The sequence below is a fragment of the Motacilla alba genome, chromosome 1 (assembly GCF_015832195.1).
Source record: "Motacilla alba alba isolate MOTALB_02 chromosome 1, Motacilla_alba_V1.0_pri, whole genome shotgun sequence".
NCBI classification, from domain to species: Eukaryota; Metazoa; Chordata; class Aves; order Passeriformes; family Motacillidae; genus Motacilla; species Motacilla alba.
The window spans coordinates 85,317,972-85,337,897 of NC_052016.1; the positions used below are offsets into that span (position 1 = coordinate 85,317,972).

Genomic DNA, 19,926 nt, shown 5'->3' on the forward strand with positions numbered 1-19,926 from the left:
GTTCATTTCTTTTGAAATTAATGTAATTAAAATATGTGCATATCTGAAGGCTACATAACTGGATATTTGTTAATTGTCCATAATTCAACACTTTCATTTGTGAAGCTTTGGATAAGAAGTGCTTTTACAAAATATGCCATGGCAGGCGTGTATGTGGGAAACAGGTTGAGCTGTTTTTCAAAACAGAGAAGAAGGAAATTATCTGAAAAGAAATGGCATAACTAGGTTTTAGTAGGCTGTACAAAAAAAGACATTTGCTAGCTCTAGATATTTCTTCCTTATTCTGTAGGAAAGGAGGATACTTCTTTCTTGTAAACAGAATTGTCCCAGGCACCACTAAAAGAAAAAACAACAACCCAAATTTTAAAAAAGAAAAACAAAACCAAGGATGTGACTTCAGAAGGCACAGCTTGTGTACGTAAAGCCTTGGCAGCTATCCAGGAGAAAATCATCAATATGGCATTTCCTTAAAACCTTTTCTGTAATGAAGAGCTGCTATTTTCCCCATTTCTTTAGTTCACTCCATTTGTAAATCTCATTCTTTGGTCATCTGAATTTGTGACAACTTTGTCATCTTCCTGTAACAGAAGTTCCAACATCACTACTGTACTCCTAATCCATTTCCAATAGTGATTTTTTAGAGACCAGTAAAATTACTTCCTTGGTATGTTTGTCTCCTATCAGGCAGTAACAAAGAACTGAAAATCAACTGATTCACCCAGTCTGTGCTGCTAAACAAAAGGAAACTTCTGACTTTTTCTAAAAAATTACCGCATAGGATTAAAGGGGGGAGAAAGTCTTACAGGACTTTCTTAGGTTTGTCTTGTCACCCTTCTAGTCTAATAATTAATGAAGCAGTGCATTTGTCAAATCTTTTTCCTGATGACATGTCAAAGACTTAAGTTGTGAACAGAGATAAGGGCCCAGGCACCAAATTGTGCACAGCATTTTTATGAATCACCCTGTAGAATTTTTCAGTGCTCCTCATTCTCTAGCAGTACACCTGCACTGGCTGCTCCCCGACACCAAAGATCAGGACCAAGAAAAATATTGCCTGAGATAATCTCAGTGCAAGATCTCCCAAGTCTATCAGTTGTGGAATCTAGCTCTGGATATAAGAGACTTAAGGCATCCTCCTTACCTAGTCCTGGGTCATGTTAAGTCTCAGTCCCCAAACTATGTAGAGTTGAACTTAATTATTTTTATAATAAACTGTGAACCAGAATCACAGAAGAACTGCCTGGATTTCACTAAATGGATTAGACTGGCACACTGAAAGTGTTATCACTGAAAGTGCTGCTCAGGAAAGGAGCTTCCATAGTGGACCCCGGAGCATCCCCACTGCTTATTGTTTTGGACCACTCCAGAGAGCTCTGTTGTCTGAGACAAGGCTTCTGTGGAGAGTGAGAAGATTGGTGTGAGCTCCTCTGTGCTGTTGGGTGCTGGTGCTGAGGGTCAAGTATGATGTGAAGTTCTTAGATATGGTTTGCTGATTTCCCAGGAGGGAGTCTCAGATGGTTTAGAAGCATCACTTACATAAATTAATCAGACTGGATATCTTCATGTGAAATCTTCCTGACTTCTCAAAAGTAAGTCTGGTGGCACAGTGTAAAACCACTGCACAACAGAAATGATCATGAAATTATGAAGGGGAGGTCTGCAAAATAATCTCCGTAAGGCAAGAATGAATATTGGTTTAGAAATCTCCTTCTGTTCATTTTTTAACTGGAATTTGTGATATTTACTTGATGTTAAGACATTATTTGGTGCTTGGTATGGCTCAATTTAAAACAGGTCTTCATGTTTCTGCTGTGATAGTTAAGGTTGTCTGAAGATCTTTGCACAGTCACCATCCATACTGTAAATCCATAGCCTTGATCTCCGTCTTCTGTGGATTTAAGACATTAGTTGCACTTCCCAGTTTTCCCTTACCTTTATGAGACTGACCACATCACCAGACCCATAGTTCCTGCTGCAGTTCCTTGAATCCCTGCTCTTTTGAGCCTGATCTTGTGGATGTGTCTCATCTAATTAGAAGCAAGAGTGTGAAGGGAAACAATTTTCTTTCAGTTAAGATAAAGGATTCTAATGCACCCGGTTTTGGTGAAGTTTAAAAGACTACACAGATGAGAAGTGCACCACAATGTCAGGAGTAATCCTAACCATCAGTGTTCACATATCATTAAATGCTGGATATTTTCCTCTCATTAATATATTTAAGAACTGATACATTATGTTTACCACAGTTTCCAAAGGTAATTGAAGTACTCGATTTTGATCTAATTTGTCTAGTCTGTTTTCTCTGGGAAGGGATCTTCACATGAAACTCTTTTGAATGCTTCAGTCAACATCTGTAATTTATTAAGCTGTAAACCTTCAAAACGAAATAGTTATACTTGTAAGGAAATGGCAGTTCTTATTGAAAAGAATTAATTCTGTGTATGTTAATGCAAACTGTATTGTAAGCTTAAGGTAAGGAAGTAGACAAGTCTGTAGTGTTAGGTGAGAGAGCACGGGACATAGAAGGATGCAAAACCAAACTGGAGTAGGCAGCTCAGTATTGAAGCTCAGGGCACTGTTGGAAAGGTACATTTATTTTGGTCTTCAGATACACTGAGATAAAGGTAAATTAATGTATATTGTGGATTTTGTATTTGATATATATTATTGTGTATGATTTATGGTGCCTCAAAGGGATGTGTCATAGTCCTGTTAGTATTTTTACCAATTCAGTGTGAATGACTTGTGGCAGCATTACTTTCTCCTCAAGTTATCTCTAAATAGTAAAAACAGCAAGCAAAGCAGCATTAGTGCAGTGCTCTCACTGAACTGTAGAGCTTAGTAGACTCTGAGAAATTCAAAGTTCAAAGTTGAAACTCAGCGTAATTCTGAGTTATGGGAAATTATAGATGGGGAAGTACAGGACGCGATTCCCCAAGACCACAAGGTAGTGCAGTGGTGTCAGTAGATGTGATCCTTCTTTCTCCTTAGGCTTATGCTCCAAACCAGTTCTCCTTTTTACTACGCTGTGCTGTTTGACTAGCATGAGACTTACTCAGAATCCTTTGATCAAAACCTCATGAATGTTAAGCAAATATTTTATACAGTATGGGAAATGTGGATGCATACTTTTTAAAATTCAAATTCACTAACAGTGGAATCCATGTCTTGAAAATGGGTGATTGCTTCTGGCTATTTCACATCTTCACAGGGAAAATGTACTCTAGTATAGAAGGGACTAGAATATTTCTCAAGCTGATGTTTCATGTCTCATGACTCTTCAAATGCTTTTTTTAAGTGTGCCATTGTACTGCCCCCTGTGGTGTCTGGGCTGGTTGGGTCTCCTCTGGACAGAACGGAAGGAAACAAAGGAAAGGGCAGGAATGCTAAATATTTCTTTTTTGTGAGCGCATTTAGCTGTTGCTGATCTGATTGAGCAGAGGGTATTTAATGCTCTAAGGATACATAAAGGCAGGAAGAGCACTCTGAGAGAAGAAAAGAAAAAGCTCTCGTAAGAGGAAGGCCTTCTGAGAAACAACGTTATAGAACTAAAATAGAGCAACTAGAGGAAGGAAGGCCATGTCCTATATATACAGAAAGGGAGGGGAATCTTCTCCATAGTAACAGGGAGAGCAGGGGAGGAGGGAAAGGACAGCACAGACTGACAGACTGCAAAAGGTGTTTCAACTGTAGAAAAGAGAGATTGGGGTTTGCTCTAACCTGCTTACGGGACCTATGGGCTTTGTGTGATACAAAATCCCTTCAAAAATGTCTGTTTAAGCTAATGAAATGAGGATTCATTATTTCTGGACAGTTATAAAGCTTGTATTTCAGTATTTCTTCTTTAAGTTCCCAATATCTTACTATTACAAGAGTTGACATTTGGTTGTTAGGAGGAAGTTTCATTTCTGTGATTTGCACCATACCTGTGTTACTGCTGTGTATTTCCATTATTACTATGTAGTTACAAGATGTCTTGGCACTGGAACATGGCCAGGTTTTGTAACAATATTTCATACATAGACGTTAGGTAAATGTGGTGGGTCTGCAAGTCGCACCAGTGACACAGTAGTTGCATGGAAGTCCCAGGTGTCCTGAAAGTTGGGTTTATTCTGAGTTCCTGATGTAATTTTACTGATGCACTGAGAAGCCCCTTTTTGCTTTCTTCTCTCACTTATTTCTTGTACTCTTTTTCCCTCGTTAACTTCAGCAGCAATTTTGTAAAGTACTTGCAGGACCTGCTGTTGCACCTTTTGCCAGGCAAACCCCTGTTAGTAAAGACTGCTGTCTTTCAGCCTCAGAAACCTAGCAGTGTACTAAACCAGATCAATCCCAATGGATCTGAAACATCCTTTCCTCCTTCTGTTAGCACTTTTCCTTAGTTTGCAGTGATTACTTCAATTAACAAGTAAAGAAGTAACCAGTCCAGTTTTTTGCTTCATAGGAGACTACAGCAGTTTTTGTTATTTAAAATAAAGTACTTTACTTAAACATCTGCTTCGATATAATGTGGTAGAGATGATCTTTTTGCTTAAAACATTTGTAGTTCTTCTTGCAAAGACTGACAGTAGTGTCTGCTTTCAGGGTGGGATGATTAACTGGAATAGACTGTTTCCTCCTTTACGTCATAGACAAAATGCAAATTATCAAGATCACCCATCTGAACAAGGCATACCTCCACCTACTGAAGTTTCTGAAGAGCAGGTAAACACTTTCTATTTTAAAATGGCATTTAAAATGGTTAGGAATTAATCTTTACTAATTTTTTATCATCTGTTTACACGGTTTCTCTAATGGTTTCTGTAGCAGCAAAAATGAGAATATAAGGTAATGGTCGCAATACAGAGAGAGTGTATTGTCATTACTATCCAACCAGAGTTACAGAGCTACTTGGGAGTTTCTACTTTTATGTGTTACTGCTTCTATTTTGTATTTAAAGATGTTGATGGTTTCAGTAGTGGAAACTATTCAAATCTGATAAAATAAATGTTTCTAAGAAAGAAGAATGATAAATAAATTTCATTATTTGTCATGTAGAAATCATCTTCGCTGAAGTCCCCAGCTTAAGTTTCCAATTCAGTCATTTTGGGGTTTTTTTTAATAAAAATGTTATGCCAACTGTGGACTGCAAAACACACTTGGGCTAAAGCTTGGATGTTTCCCTCAATAATGGGGTTGACTGATTCCTTATACTGATGCCACATAAAAGATTGTGTCCTTTCTATCAAGTATAGATTTAGACTTCTAGACTTTTTTTTTATAGTTTTATTCTCAAAAGAGATTATTATTTACTCAGAAATTTAAGAATTTAAGATTAGTCTTATTCCTGCATTCAGAATTTGTTGCATGTAGTCAAGTTCTCCAGGTTGTAGCCTACCCACAGTTAGCTGTATTGGCCATTTTATAGTTCAAGGTCTCTGCTGCCCTTGAACAAGATTAGGTTTCTTTCTCTTTTTCCTTTTTTTTATGAGAAGATAAGTCAACATTTGGTAGCAGCAATGTCATTTTTAGTTTAAACTGAGCTTCTCCAAACAGAAGTCTTTTCTGTGGTCTGGTTTCTAGCTTTGATTGGATGGTAGATTGTGTTCAAAATGTTCAAAACTTTTAGCTGCACTTTTGACTGCAAATCTTCTGGGCTACATGTAGAAAGGGGAAAAAAAAAAGCAACAACAACAACAACAAAAAAAAAAAAAAAAAAAAAAAAAAAAAAACTCCCAAAAAGCCAACAAAACCTCAACTAACAAACAAAAAGAAAATAATAATAAAATCCCCACAACAAAAGCACGTTCTGAGACAAACCCCAGAAACTTAGTTTTGGCTGTCCTGAAAGCCTGCTCAGCGTCAGTATGGGATGGACCAAAAGATTTCCCTGCTGGGTTGGCTTACTTCTTTAATTATTGGCAAATTCTGCTTATGGGGACTTCTGTTTTGGGCTGAAACTAATGAAAGAGTTGCCAGTCTGGATTCTTACCCAAGGCCCAGATTTATGAAAGCAATATGCACTTATGTTTTCTGATGCATTGAGGATGTAGGGCTCACTTGATTGCTGTCATTTGCAAGGCTCTGTGGTTACCCTGCAAAGAAGTCATTAAAGCACCTTTGGTTTTTCAAGACTCTACTAATAATGACACAAGTTGTCTTAAAATGGCAGAAATTCAAGGGTTTCATCTGTTCATCACATTAAAGTTTGTGAGCATTTGTAATGCTTGTGGTACAAAAATCTCTGCATTTCTTGTGGGGTTTTTGCACCTTTAGTTACTGTTGCCAGTTATACACACTGTTTCCTGGAGCTGGATTCATTTCCTGTGGTTAAAATATGTTCAGATGAAAAGAGGATTTTGTTATTACTATTCCCTGTGGTGCTTGATGAATATTTCTGCAAAAAGGAACCTTGCAATTCCATCCACCATTTCTTAAAGCTAGAATTCTTGGCAACTGCAATAAAAACTTTACTTCTGAAGTGTATTTCTGTGGTTAGCTTTTATTCCACTGCCTGCCCTTTTTCTCATAAAAAACCCACAATCTTATATGAAAAATGAGAGTTACAGGTTACAAAATTGAGTTTGGACTTATATTGTTGCTGCAGAAGTGTCGAAAGGAACAATTCATTTCTTTCCCTACAAGAAGGTGAAAAAAACGTGGCAGTGGATTGTAAGGTTTATGTTCTGACATCCAAGCTGTTCTCAAATGGGTGGTGGGGGTGTATTTATATTAAGAAAAGGAGGACCTGGGCCTCTGGGCAAACTTGGCACTTGTATATTTCTCAGTAAGTCACCAAAGCAGAGATGACTAAAAATACTGAAAGTTCTGGAGGTGTCTTAGAGGAAAGAAAAGCTGCTTTTGGTGGCAACTTTCTTTTAAAAATACTTTCAGTGCTGGTGCTGCACATTGGTCTTGCACCCTGGGAAAATTCCTCTCAAGATGTGTACAGCCTCCTCTGTGTTCCTGCTTCACTCTGCTGCTGCAGACTCACTGCAGGCAGAGGAGGAGGAGTAGCAGTAGCTCTCTGACAGCTTCTGTAGCCCGGGACTTCCAGGTTCAGGAGTTGTGGTGTCTCGTCTTAAGACCCTTTGAAGCAGGATGAGGAATGCTTTGTGCTGCCAGTAGCCACAGTTACTTTTACATGCCATTCCCTGCCCTCCCACGCCTTGTTTTTCCACTTCTGGAGGATTAATTATAAAAGTCAATGAGTTATATTGTGACTTTCAATCATACCGAAGTGAGACTTATAGATTTTAAATGTACTTTAAATTGGTATTTAACCATAAATTAAATTTGCATTGTCTTTTTACAGGTGGTGCTTTTAATATCTGTTAACAGAGAGCACAAAGGTTAGGTGTCAAGTATGTGATATTATAAAGAGGGCTGGTCAAGTGGTTATTGATTTAACAAAATCACTATCTTAATGTGCCCTTTTCCATGTTTTTCTTCTGTCAGGTGTCATTGATTTTTGCTTTGTAGAGGTTTTTGAAAAAAAATTGCTTTTTTGAGTATATGTAGAAGCCCTCCAAGAATTTTACTAAACCAATTAAGTATTGTACTGCCTCTATGTTAGGACTAACTTTAAGGTTTATTAAAAAAAATCCCCAACACCTGGAATGAATAGTTTTCAGTGGGTTCTTTATGCCCCCTGGAGAAGTAGATCTTTTCAAGGAAAAGAGCTGAAGAGTCATTCTGGATAGGTTTTCTCATCTGCTCTATAATTCTGTGTTTTGGTCAGTGTTGGTTTCTTGAGATCCTTTTCTTGTTGAAAGCAGCAAGCCCCCAGGTCAGACTGTAATTGTCATGTGTGGTACCAGACTTTGGATTTTACTTTTCTTTCAAAACTTGACCAGCCAGGAAAATGCAGGTGTGGCATTTTCTGCAATCAGCTTTGAATTAAGTGGTGGAAAGCGGTCATCTCTGTGGCAAGGTTTTGAAGCACGCTGTCCCTGATAGGCATTTGATCAGTGGAAAAGTGATTTCTCACATTATTGACTAATGTGCACACAGTGTGAATAAAACTCTGGTTTTAAAGTGGTGTTACTTCATTTCTTTTCCAGGTCGCACGACTTATGGAAATGGGGTTTTCCAGAGGAGATGCTCTAGAAGCTCTGAGGGCTTCAAATAATGACTTAAATGTAGCCACTAATTTTCTACTGCAGCACTGATGGTTTTGTGCATGAAGGAACTTCACCCTTCCACCATGTAGGTTTGTACATGCCTGGGAGAGGATCAAAGCCACCTGCTGGGCAGACTCACCAAGGTCAGCCCGAGAGCGAGAGAGACACGGCTCGGCGTGACAGGTGACTCAGAGCGATGCTAACAAATGATGTGAACTGTTCCCAAGCCTTTGGATCACTTGGTGGTTTCTAGTCTGGTTATCCTTTTCAAATTAACTTTAGTTTCTACTTGTTACTGGATATCACCTAAATTTATTTTTAAATAAAATAGGTGGGTTTTTTCTTGTAAATCTTTGTTAGACATTATCAGACTTAATGACTAGGAAAAAAAAAGCTCCAACAACTACAACAGATAGATTTACCTGTCAAGAAAAATCATATTTTCTTCATTTACAAGTCTAATTTCTCTAGCTTCAATGTTATTTTACAGTACTTGATTTTTTATTACAGTAATAAGAGGTTTGAAGATCACTTAATTTTCAACTCAATGAAGGGTTATGGGACTATTATATCATTCTTTGCAAAGTTTTGTTAATGCCTGTAATATTTTATTTCTCAAATTTTTTTTGAATAAAAGTTGTCATTCAGCACATCATAGACAGATAGGGTGAGAGAAAATTCATGTGTGTATGGTGAGCTATGGCAAGTGACCACTGTAAATTTGAATTTTTACAAAGGGAGTGAATTGCTGTTCAAATACGGGTCATGAAGATACTCACTGGAAGCAATAAAGGTGAATCGAATGATGCAATACGATCAGAACTGGAATGATGTGAATGACTTCCATGGCTAACTCAGAGATGACTTCTGTAACAATGGATGTATGCAGTGTCCTATGTGCTGCTTTCAGTTTTTTCAGCTGGCTACATGCTGTCTTAAAAGGCAATTACAAAAAGCTAACTTTTCTACATATAAGTCTAGTTTTCTAGTGTCAGAGATGAGGATGGCCCTGCATTTGCTGAATCGTCACCATCTGAAGCAACTTAGTGTTGACCACTGGAACATTAACATTAGGGGTGATCCAGGCTGGCACGGGAGGCAACAGGACGGAAATGCCAAGTTTGTGCCATGCTGGGTTTGAAGCTTAGATTGATTCCTGAATCAGCTTGCTTGGCTTGACTCTCAGAAGTGCTCAGTATTAGCACCTTAGAAGTTGCAGGGGCTGGGTGCAGAGAGGGGAACATCTCTATAAAAGCAATCTGAAGGAATGCAAGATTCCAGAGTGCAACTCCATGAACCAATCTACACGCGTATCGTAGGCATTTCATGTTTCTGTCTGTACTTGTGTGTGTGTGTGCAGCATGTGCATACGTGTTTAGGTACACGCAGGCGTATTTAATACATGCATACATTTGGAATAAGGCATAGGGCATAAGAAATGTAACAGAGGCAATAACAGGTGCATAGGGGATGTTTTGGAAATCCAGATGAACACTGTCTACCACAGCACAGATCTTTGCAGTCTCACTTGGCCTGGAAAACATATCAGAAAATTGCAGGACAAGATTTAGGGGGAGAGAGAGATACTTCTCTTTGCTTTTTTAATTGACTGATAAAACTGAAAAAGTCCTTTGGGTGTACAAGTCATTATCTAGAAATTGCATCAGATTTGTGCAGCTTTCAGTACATGACATAATTTTTAATTAAGTCACTGTTCTGTATGTATTTCTTTTGCAGTGGGTTAAGTAAGGGGGGTTTGGAATGACAATGTTTTTTCTTGGGCTTTGATCAATCTCCTTCAGGGTTTAGCTTGTTTCTGTGATCATATAATTTAGGGAGGGTCTGCTTTTTGAAAGAAGGCTGAAAGGTTTTGTTTGTGTGAAGCTGAAGCTATGTGTGTGTGTAGACCACAGACATTTCTATACCCAGGGAACTCTGGAAACCTGCTGTCTTGGAAAGCAAAGGATACATATAAGAAAAAGGAGTCCTACTATAATCTGTAAATGCAGACTACTTAAATGCTTTGAAACAAGTACAGGTTTTAATTTTGAAACATATGATTCTTCCTTCACAAATATTTTATCCAAAAATAGCAATAAAGACTGGTCAATTAATTCAGAAATCAAATTTTGTCTGTAGGAAATAAAATACCTATACATGCCTTTTTCAGACTTTGCCCTGCTGTAGGGACAAGCACAAAGGGTATTCCTTGGAATTTTAAAACATGTTGAGTGGCATATAGGGTATGTAAGTGGATATTCCCCAAGTCTAAATCCTTTCTCACTGTTGCCTGTACAGGGGGTATTCATGCCATGGTTGCTTGGAAAATTCCATTTTGCTGGGCCTTCTGCAAAACATGGTTAAACTAAGGGGTAAAATGCAGGTCTTGATGATATCAGTTGAAAACTCCAGTTGATTGTGAGAAAAGTTTGTGTTCAAAATGCTTCCAGGATTGTGATTTCCAATTTAAGAAAAAAAAAAAAAAAGAAGAAGTGATAGAAGAAGGGTCTGAGATGCTGTTGAAAACAGTTCCTGTTTCATGTAAGAACCATAGAAGAAAGATTCACATGTTAGAGCTGGAAAACAACTCAGTTTCCATTTGATGGTGAATTTTCATGAACTGTTTCTGGGAATGTGAGGAGCATGTTCTTCACAGCCTTCGCTGGGTTTGTCTGATACAGTTTTGAATGTCTCATCACACAGTTTCTAATCTGTGTGTGACACAAGCCATATTTTTTGGGCAGCATGAAGAAGGCAGAATACTTTTCTACGTATTGGATTTCAAGTCCCTAGAAAATTCATTCTAGTTCTAGTAAAGCCAAGATTTGATATTTTGAAATAAAAGTAGTTGCTGCTGTTAAAATTTCCCTCGTAGACAGGGAATGTCATCTTGTGAGACAGCACTGGAGTAACTTACTGGGGGACTTTCCTAGACAGTTGCATGACACTTTGAAACACACCCACAATGAGGTTGATGTTTATGTAAATCTACCTGATAAGCCACCAGGCTCAGGTTCTCACGCCTTAACTTTTTGCCAAGATGGAGATTGATTGGTCTCAAGACCTACCAAAACCATTTTCCTCCCTCAAAACAAGCGTTAAAGGCTGCCTGTTACTGAGAGAGCACAGGGACTGTCACAGCTGGTTCACACACCAGCCTGTGCTGTCTAGCACTTACCAGTGCCTTTTGGAATATGTGGTGGAGAAAAGGTCTTGTTATTTTTGTCTGGAACAGAAGAGCAAGCCAGAAAAACTTATTGCAAGGCACTGGGCAAAGGGCAGTGTTTCTGGCTCTCCTGTTTGTGTGTATATGTATATATATGATTATATATATGCATATATGTGTGTATGCGTGTGTATATATACAGAGAGTGAGTCAGAGTATTTATGTATTGGTTCAATGACTTTAAGTGGAGCTAAGAGTTTGTTAAAAGAAAATTAAAAGTCTGTATTCAAAGACCCCCCTCTCTCAAACGTGTGTATTTGGAGTATCTGTGCAGTTGCAATGGCACCAAGCTTTGGAAACACTCCAAACTACAACTCCCATGCTATGAGGGGACCTGCATCTGTTTGAGGGTAAATAAATTATTATGCTGTGCATAATAAATGCACAGCATTCATTTGAACTGATAGAGGGATTTGATACAAAATTGCAATTAAATTCTTGTGTGTTCTTCCACAAGAAAAACCTACGTGAGATTAGCTTTCTTTAACTGTGTGGCCACAGTAATCAGTATTTTATATAAATGAGCATGTTTTGAACAAATTAACTGTTTTACTAGGAGAGTCACATGAACACACAAGCACTGTATCTGTTTATATATATTTGCACACATGCATGCATATTTATATATATATATATATATGTAAAATGTGTGTGCATTTACTTAAAAAATACCGGTTTGATTTTTAGTAGGGTTAAATTCCTCCTGTCTCCATATGTAAAGGGATTCTTTCACCACAGAAAGTCCACTTTGAAACTCAAAGAGGGTGTGTGCTTCCAACAGTGTTTGGTGCAAATATGAGGTGAGACAGCAGCGGAGGGAGCAGGGGAATGTTGCAACTGGACAAATGGGTGTGACTGTTGAGAATCTCAACACATTGGTAGTTCAGCTGTCATCATTTGTCCTCCAAAGGAGAGTTTTGAGAGGAAGGAGAAGTTAGTTTGACTCATACCTGTTGGTATATATGGGGGCTGTTTCTAAACCGGAATGGTTGCAGTGGAGAAAGCAGGAATATACATCAAAAATGAGTGGAAATTTCCAGGATCCTGGCTGAAGTGAAAGCAGGATCTGACCTTTCGACTGAGGATAGGTAGGGACTGTTATTGTCACGAAAGATTAGCAAAGGAAAGGACTTGAGAGAGATGAGGCAGGTGAGAACTGAGCAAAGAGAGAGAGTTTAGGAAAGACGACCAAAGGAGAACTGAGGACAGAAAGAGAAGACCTGCTGAGAGAAAAGGGAGAGTGTTGGATTGCACTTAATTCAGTTTTAAAAGAATTCTCAGGATTTCATGTGGAAAATGGAAATATGCAAGGTTATGGCTAATCTCATACTGGAAATCCACTTTTTTTTTTTTTTTTAGAGGTGTCTGAGAGGGGAATCCTCACATTTTATTTGGTCAGTTTTGCAGGAGGTGGTACATGTGGCAAGTGAGAAAGCAGTGTAATCCCAGCAGCTGGGCAGTGCAGCAAACCCTGGAGCCACTCATATGTGAGAATGCAGATGCTTCTGGCTTCCAAAGCAGTTAGACCTGCCAGCCTGACTTCTCCTGTCACCTCTCCATCACAGCTGTGGAGAGACCTCCTCCAGAAAGGACACAGCTCCTCGCAGGTCCTGCAGCTTTTCCCATGGAAGGGGATTTGTAATTCCCTGTTCCATGAGAGCACCTGTGTAAGGGAAGTGGATTGAGAGCTTGTGCTTGCCCCTCACTGCTTCTGGGCATTTGCTTGGGACAGGGCAGAGGCACAGGTGCACCTCTGAGGAGGAAGCAGTTGCCCACATCTCCTGGCCTGATCAGTCACACCAGGGCTTGTTACTTGGCCATGAGAAGCTTTTATTTTTAGTAGATATGTGCGTAATTACATCACAATATTTTACTGGCTTACAAAGATGGCTTACAAATATTATGTATGACATGCAATAGTTTCAATTCAGAACAGTTTAAAGCATAGACTGAAGAGGTGTGTAAGTTGGGAAACACTGCTAAGGGAAAAAAGCTGTTCTGTTTGAGCTCTCTCCAGCCCCCCTGCCAAGGGCAGGGACACCTCTCACTAGACCAGGTTGCTTAAAACTCCATCAAACCCAGCCCTTGAACACTTCCAGGGATGGGTCATCCACAGCTTCTCTTGGCAACCTGTTCCAGTGTCTCACCACCCCCATGTAAAGAGCTTTGTCTTAATATCTCATCTAAACCTGCCCTCTTTTTGAAGACATTTCCCCTTGTCCTGTCATTACAGGCTCTTGTCAAAACAGGCCCTTGTCAAAATTCCCTCTCCAGCTGCCTTGGAGGCTTTAGGTGCTTAGATTTTCAGTGCTCTGAGGTGTCCCTGGATCCTTCTCCAGGCTGAACGATCCCAAGGCTCTCATCCTGTCTTCAAAGGAGAGGTGCTCCACCTGGATTATCTTGGTGCCCCTCTTCTGGACTTGCTCCAACAGGTCCATGCTGTTCCTGTGCTGGGGACCCCAGATGCAGTATTCCAGGTGGGATTGCACCCAAGTTGAATACAGGGACAAAATCATCTCCCTTGGCCCGCTGGTCATGCTGCTTTTGATGCAGCCCAGGTTATTCTTCTGATGCAGACAGTATATTCTATATCCTATATCTGTGCACGTGTTACCTATTGCTGTGTGTCCACAAAGTGTACTCTCTGCCCTCAGGTAATAGTGCAATCTTCTTTTGGAAGACAGTACAGCACCAATAGGCTGCAGGAAAGCAAGAATTACCTGCATACCGTGCAGTTACCCCTCTGTGCGCGGAACGCCTTCGATCCCAGTGTGCTGTCGTGTGCTTCCCATACACGCCACCAGCACCCGGCGTTCGGAAGGCGCCGCATTCCTACGCGGCAGCAGACGCGTGGGGGAAGCACAGCCCCATCTGTGACCATGTTCTTAGATTCGTGGGCGTATTTTTAACACCGAGCAAACGTTCCGACTCCCTCTTTCGGCGGGAACCGGCGCTGTCCCTCTCGCCCGGAGGCACCGTCGGGGCGGGCACCGGGCCCCAGGGGCTCCCTCCGCCGTGGGTACCCCCAGCCGGGGCTTCGGGGTCTGCGCCCCGGGGGAGCCGGGAGCAAGGCAGGAGCAGCGGCCGGGCGGAGCCGGTGGAGAGGTATTTAAAAGACAGGCAGGTGCTGCACTTGTGGACATGGTTTAGTGGTGGCCTTGGCAGTGCTGGGTTAATGGCTGGTCCCAATTATCTCAGAGGTCTTTTCCGACCTAAATGATTCTGTGCTTCAGTGTTTCTGTGATTCCAAGGGATTGCTGGTGGGTCCAAGCGTGGCAGCAGGCAGTAGCTGCTGGGCTAGCAGCGTACAGCAAGAACCATGCGAGGAGCTTAGACTGAACAGGTGAATGGCAAAGTGTAGGAAAATGTTACTGTGCCTCTAGACAAAATGCTGTGTATGGATTCTCTTCAGTTTTAGAGAAATGCTCCTTTTGCAAGCAGACAGGGAGCACCCACAGGTGGGCGAACTAGTCTGGGCAATAGAAGGTTCTTTAGAGTTCTCCTTTGCCCCGATTCCTCTCGACCCACTCTGCCCAAGTCCCTTCCTTCAGTTCCAGCTAATTGACGGCTGTCCCCAGATTGGTACTTTCAAAAGCAAAGTAGCTGAGGCTGGTGTCCATCCAGAGGAGGAAGGCCGGATCCCTCCTGCACTGTGCACCACTACACCCAGCTCTTCAGCTATTTCCTACTCCAAAGGCTCCTACTGGTGGCAAGAGGTGGAGGTACCTTTCTTAATAAAATACTTCTGAGAAAAGCAGAGCCCAGTAAGGAGCAAACGAGGTTATGTTTATACTCCACCTTCTCCTCACAAGGCTTGGTTATAGATTGGCTTTTTCTCAGCTGTGGGCTGCAGCTTGGCAAAACATCTCAATGTCTTGATCTTAAGTAGGAGGGTTGGCCACTGCTGCAGACCCCTGCTCTGGTGCTCACATGGAAACCAACAGCTACGAACCACTGGCAGCCCCCAACACAGTCCTGTGGAGTTTGAGTCACAAAGATGGCAGAGCCAAGCTCTTCATAGCACGAGTAGGTGATGTTAGGGGCAACAGCCACCACCTGTGGATGGGGAAGTTCAGACACGACAGTGGGAAAAATGGTTTTATCCAGAGGGCAATGCAGAGTGGGAACTGTCACCTCAGCAAGGGGACCATCCTTGCCTGGAGTTTCTAAGCCTTGTCTGCATGAGGCTGTGTCCAGCCTGACATTGTGCCAACCACAGTCCTGCTTTGGGTGGGCTGCTGGATGAGGTGGTGCAGAGATTCCCTTCCAACCATCACTTCCCAGAGATATTAATAGGGCAATGTAACTGTACAGCAACGACCAACCTAGCCAGACTCCTTCAAGTGTGTTCAGACCACTGACATCCTGTTGTGATTGCATCCCAGCTCTTTCTTGTCCATTGTAACATGCTTTTCAGGACAAAGGCCCTCTGCAGTTCAGCACTGAAGTTCAGCACTGAGGTTAAACCTGCTTTGACAAGGGCTCAGCCTCCAGGAAGGACCTACTGGAGTCTGTTTCCCACCTGAGTTATTTTAGGCATCCCTCTTAGTCAGCCTTCAGCATGCCTTCAGCCTTCAGACCCATTCCATAAGTAAAACCATTGCCGTCCAAAGGCTTGTTTGTGTGCATTTAAAACAATGAAGGCTGCATATGACTATTATTAACTTTCGAGGCATAAAAAGGTTATTATGTTAAAGAATTACTTGTATTAATCAATTGTCGGTTCATGAAACCTTTTCAGGTATACTTTTCAGTAAAATAAGTAGCTGTTTTTTCCTTTTCATGTCTGTGTGTGTCTGTCCCTTCCAACCTCAAACAAAAGACTAGACATGCCAGGAACTGTGAAATCCTATGTGTGGGTTTTTATCATAGTCTAGTGATTTCAGCGAAACTGAGGAGACTTCTGCCAACTTTGTTCTTTTCTGAGAGGCACAAACCTCAGCAGGAACCTGATGTCCCAGGGCTCCTTCCCTTGCTCTGGCAATAATCACAAGTAACCTCCCTTAGCAGGGCTCTCAGACTCCTCAGGGCATCAGCTTCAAGGTCAGTCAAGGTCACAAAAGGCCACCCTCAATTCCTGTCCCTATTTCTCTACTCCCTTCAAATTAAAGACTAATGGGAAGATTTGCCCCATGAGTACACCCAGGGCAGGTTTGCAGCCTTAGAGCTGGGCTTGGATCCAGGCCATCCCCACAATCCCCTTCCTAGCAGTGAGTCCCAGGGTGACTGCAGTGCAGTCAGGGCAGTGAGGAAGGGCACCCTGGGGAAGAAGCAGTCACCCAAATGGTGAATGTAGGCAGCAGCACATCCAGGAGCTCTACAAATTCACATTTCCACACCTCTTCCTTAGGAGAGGGCTTTTCCAGCATCTCCCACATGCCCCACACTTACTGCTTGCCCCATTCAGAGCCCTAGTGCAGGAGCGGGATGCTGGGCAGGCAGAGAGCAGAGCTGCTGTTTGTCGGTGTGGAGGAGGAGCTGTAGGCCGTCTTCTGCATGAAAATAACATCCCAGTGTGTCCCTGGAGTGCCCTGAGTCCATCTCCTCATGCTGTCTGCCCTGAAGCCTGCAGGGATGATGCTGTAGTGCTCCAGGGGCAGTGCAGGGGAAGGGGGCAGAGGGACATCCATGGTGGTTCCCAGCCCGCCCCAGCCCCACAGGGGGCGCGGACAGGCATGGGGGAGAGGGGCAGTGCAGTGCTGGGACAGCTCCAGCTGCGTGTGCCAGACAGAGCAGCTGCACGAGCTGCCCCTCTGGGGCTGGGAAGAAAAGGTGCCTCTCTGTGCTCCAGGCTGGCAGGTGCAGCAGCGCTGAGCACAGAGCCGGGCATGCAGAGCCAGGCAGGGCTTTGTCCCTGCCGCGGTGGCTCTGCGAGAGCCCCTGGCTCCAGGCAGGGGAGCGATGGAGCCTGTTGAAGGTGCTGGTCCTGCCGCTTGACTCCGCCTCCTGCCATCAGGGATGGTCCATAAGTCACAGGCCAGGGAAAAAGGGAGAGGCTAAGTGCTGCTAGACGGAGCTGGAGCCGGGCGGCTGGCTGTTGCTGTTGCTCTCCGAGGGGGTCTTGGCGGTGGAGGAGGTGGCCAGGGAGCCGCTGTTCCTGAAGATGCGGAGCAGCCTCCGCTTGTAGCCCCGGAAGGCAAAGAAGTAGATGATGGGGTCGATGCAGCAGTTGAGGTTCATGAACGCCACAGTGACTTGCAGGGACATCTTGAAGGCTTGCTGCTCACGGCAGGATGGCTGGTAGAGGATCTTCCTGACCATGAACTGGACAATGTTGAGGTGGTAGGGACTGAAGCAGAGCAGGACAGCCAGCAGAACCACCAGGATGACAGTGAAGGCCCGGTGGTGGTGCCCGTTCTTCACTGTCAGCGGGTTCTCCTTGGCCGTCTGGCAGAGCTTGAGGTTGATCCTCACATAGCACACCAAGATGATGCCCACAGGCAGGAAGAAGCCAAGCATGCAGGCCGCCAGGAGCAGGTAGGGCAGATTGGGAATTTCCTCGAAGTTGAAGTACTCCATGCAGGTCAGCTTGTCTCCCATCCTTCGCGTCATGGGCCGCAGGAGCAGCGGAGCCGTCTGCAGGAACACCAAGGACCAGATGAGGACACAGATGCCCCTGGCACGGCTCATCTTCCGAATCCTGCCGGGGTGCCTGGTGCGTACCACGGCCACGTAGCGGTCCACGCTCACGCAGGTCATGAAGTAGATGCTCACATAGGTGTTCATGTAGAAAATAAAAGCTGTGATGCGGCAGAACCAGTCCCCAAAGGGCCAGTCAGACTCCAGGATGTAGTAGGTGATCCTGCCCGGCAGTGCCAGGGTGAAGAGGGCATCGGAGAGCGCCAGGTTCACCAGGTAGAGGTCGGTGGAGTTGAGTTTCTTCTTCCTGCGCTGGAAGGTGATACAGAGGGCCAGGACATTGCCACAGGCACCGAACAACAGCAGGAAGATGTAGAAAAGGGAGAAGATGACTTTGGTTGAGAAGTGGTGGTTGTGCACGTTGCAGCTGCTCTGGTTGCTGGAGGTGAGGTTGGTGAGCAGGAGCACGTCCTCCACAAGAGCCATTTCCACGGTGCCTCACGAGCTCTTGCTCTCTCCTTTGGAATAAGAACAGACGTGAAACTTGCAGCTTATTGATAACAGGAGTGGCACTCTTAGAGCTGGCCCTCATCACAAAGCAAAGCCCTGTCCCCTGCTCCATCCACGCCTCCTAGCAGCACACAGCTCGAGTCATTTGGAAAAATGCTTCTCTTGTGATTTTGGTGAGAGCATCTCAACAGTGGCTGTGAGTCATTCTCCTTTTCTTATCACGAGCTACTCTTAATTTTGTTTTTTCACAAGTCTAATCAACATGAGAAAGGACTGGAGGACTGGAGGTGCTGGGAGGGGAAATTGCCTGTCACACAAGGAAGGTCCCAAACTCATCTGGTGGCAATGATATCATTTACTCATTACTACGAGGGGAATGGGGAGCTTCATTGAGAAAATGCCCAAGAACTGGAGGGGCCGGGGACTGGGAGGGCTGGGGGACCGGCGGGCAGAAGTGCTGAGGATCACTTTCGCAACCCTCGGGCGAGACCAAAGCGGCAACAAAACTGAAGAAATTCAAAGAGAGGAAAAAACCTAGTTTCCACAAAAAAAACCCCCAACCTTCCCCAAAAATCCCGTGACCCGTGCTCGTCACCCCGGCACCGAACCCCGCTCCCCGCTCGCCCTCCCGCCGCTCGCCCCGCTTTGGGCATGGGGTCCGCGCTCATGCCCGCTGACAGCGGTGTCCCCTCGGTTGCGGGGCTGCAGCAGCTCCCGGGACGCGTCTCCTGCCCGCCGCTCACCGCACGCCGCCGCCTCCCGCCGCCGGGCTCCGCTCCGAGCGCCGCCGCGCCGGGACGGGACGGGACGGGACGGGACGGGACGGGACGGGACGGGACGGGACGGGACGGGCGCAGCGCTGCCTCTTCTCGTCCCCGGCGGCGCGGACCCCGAGGGGCTGGGATGCTCAAACGCACAAGCACGAAAGGGAGATCAGGGGCTCCAACCTGAGTGCCGCGGTGCCGCCGCCTTCTCCTCCTCCTCCTCCTCCTCCTCCTCCTCCTCCTCCTCCTCCTCCTCCCGCCCGACTTTTGGGGGGCAGCGAGCGCGGATCCTCCTGCCCGAGTCCTGCACTCCTCCCCGGCCGTGTGAGCGCCTCCCGGGATTCGCTCACATTATAAAAGCACCGTGAGATTTGGGGTTTTTTTTGTTTGTTGTTTTTTGTTGGGTTTTTTTTTCCTTAGGGTTAGTAAAACTGTTCTTTCTGGGTGGGGCTTTTTTTTTTTTTCTTTCGGTATGTGAGAGGCACGCTGCCGCCGCGGGGGATATTCTCAGTAGTGGCTGCTCTGGAGAAGATAAATGACTGTACCTGAGCGGCAATCGCTCCCGACATCTGAGCCGACTTGGGGTTTTACTCTGAAAACTTCTACAAGGATGCAAAGTGCAACTGAACGATGAAAACATCTTCAGCTCTGGTTCACGTGCAGTCCAGAGCGCTCAGCCCGGGCACACGCACATGGCCACGGCAGCACGATCGGACCGGGCAGCTTTTACAATAAATTGTGGCAA

At 44.1% G+C, this 19,926-nt stretch overlaps 2 protein-coding genes across 3 annotated transcripts in view; one reads left to right on the top strand and one right to left on the bottom strand.

Moving 5' to 3' along the window:
• UBAC2 (UBA domain containing 2) overlaps positions 1-8,924 on the top strand; it is an 86,487-nt gene extending 77,563 nt beyond the window's left edge. Inside the window, exons 8-9 of the mRNA XM_038126979.1 lie at positions 4,585-4,704; positions 8,043-8,924. Of these exons, the coding sequence (XP_037982907.1) occupies positions 4,585-4,704; positions 8,043-8,150 (228 nt within the window). The 3' untranslated portion in view covers positions 8,151-8,924. The remainder of the gene's footprint in view (positions 1-4,584; positions 4,705-8,042) is intronic.
• A 5,148-nt stretch (positions 8,925-14,072) lies between these two features.
• LOC119708682 (G-protein coupled receptor 183-like) lies at positions 14,073-19,393 on the bottom strand. Of its 2 annotated transcripts, none has more exons than XM_038155320.1 (2): positions 19,365-19,393; positions 14,073-18,425 (listed from the first exon to the last, which is right to left on the bottom strand). In XM_038155320.1, the coding sequence occupies exon 2, from the start codon at positions 18,391-18,393 to the stop codon at positions 17,335-17,337; it is 1,059 nt and encodes a 352-aa protein (XP_038011248.1). In that variant the 5' UTR covers positions 18,394-18,425; positions 19,365-19,393; the 3' UTR covers positions 14,073-17,334. The 2 variants fall into 2 exon arrangements, with proteins under 2 accessions (XP_038011248.1, XP_038011258.1); XM_038155330.1 differs by lacking the exon at positions 19,365-19,393 and adding an exon at positions 19,161-19,198.
• Positions 19,394-19,926: the final 533 nt, after the last annotated feature.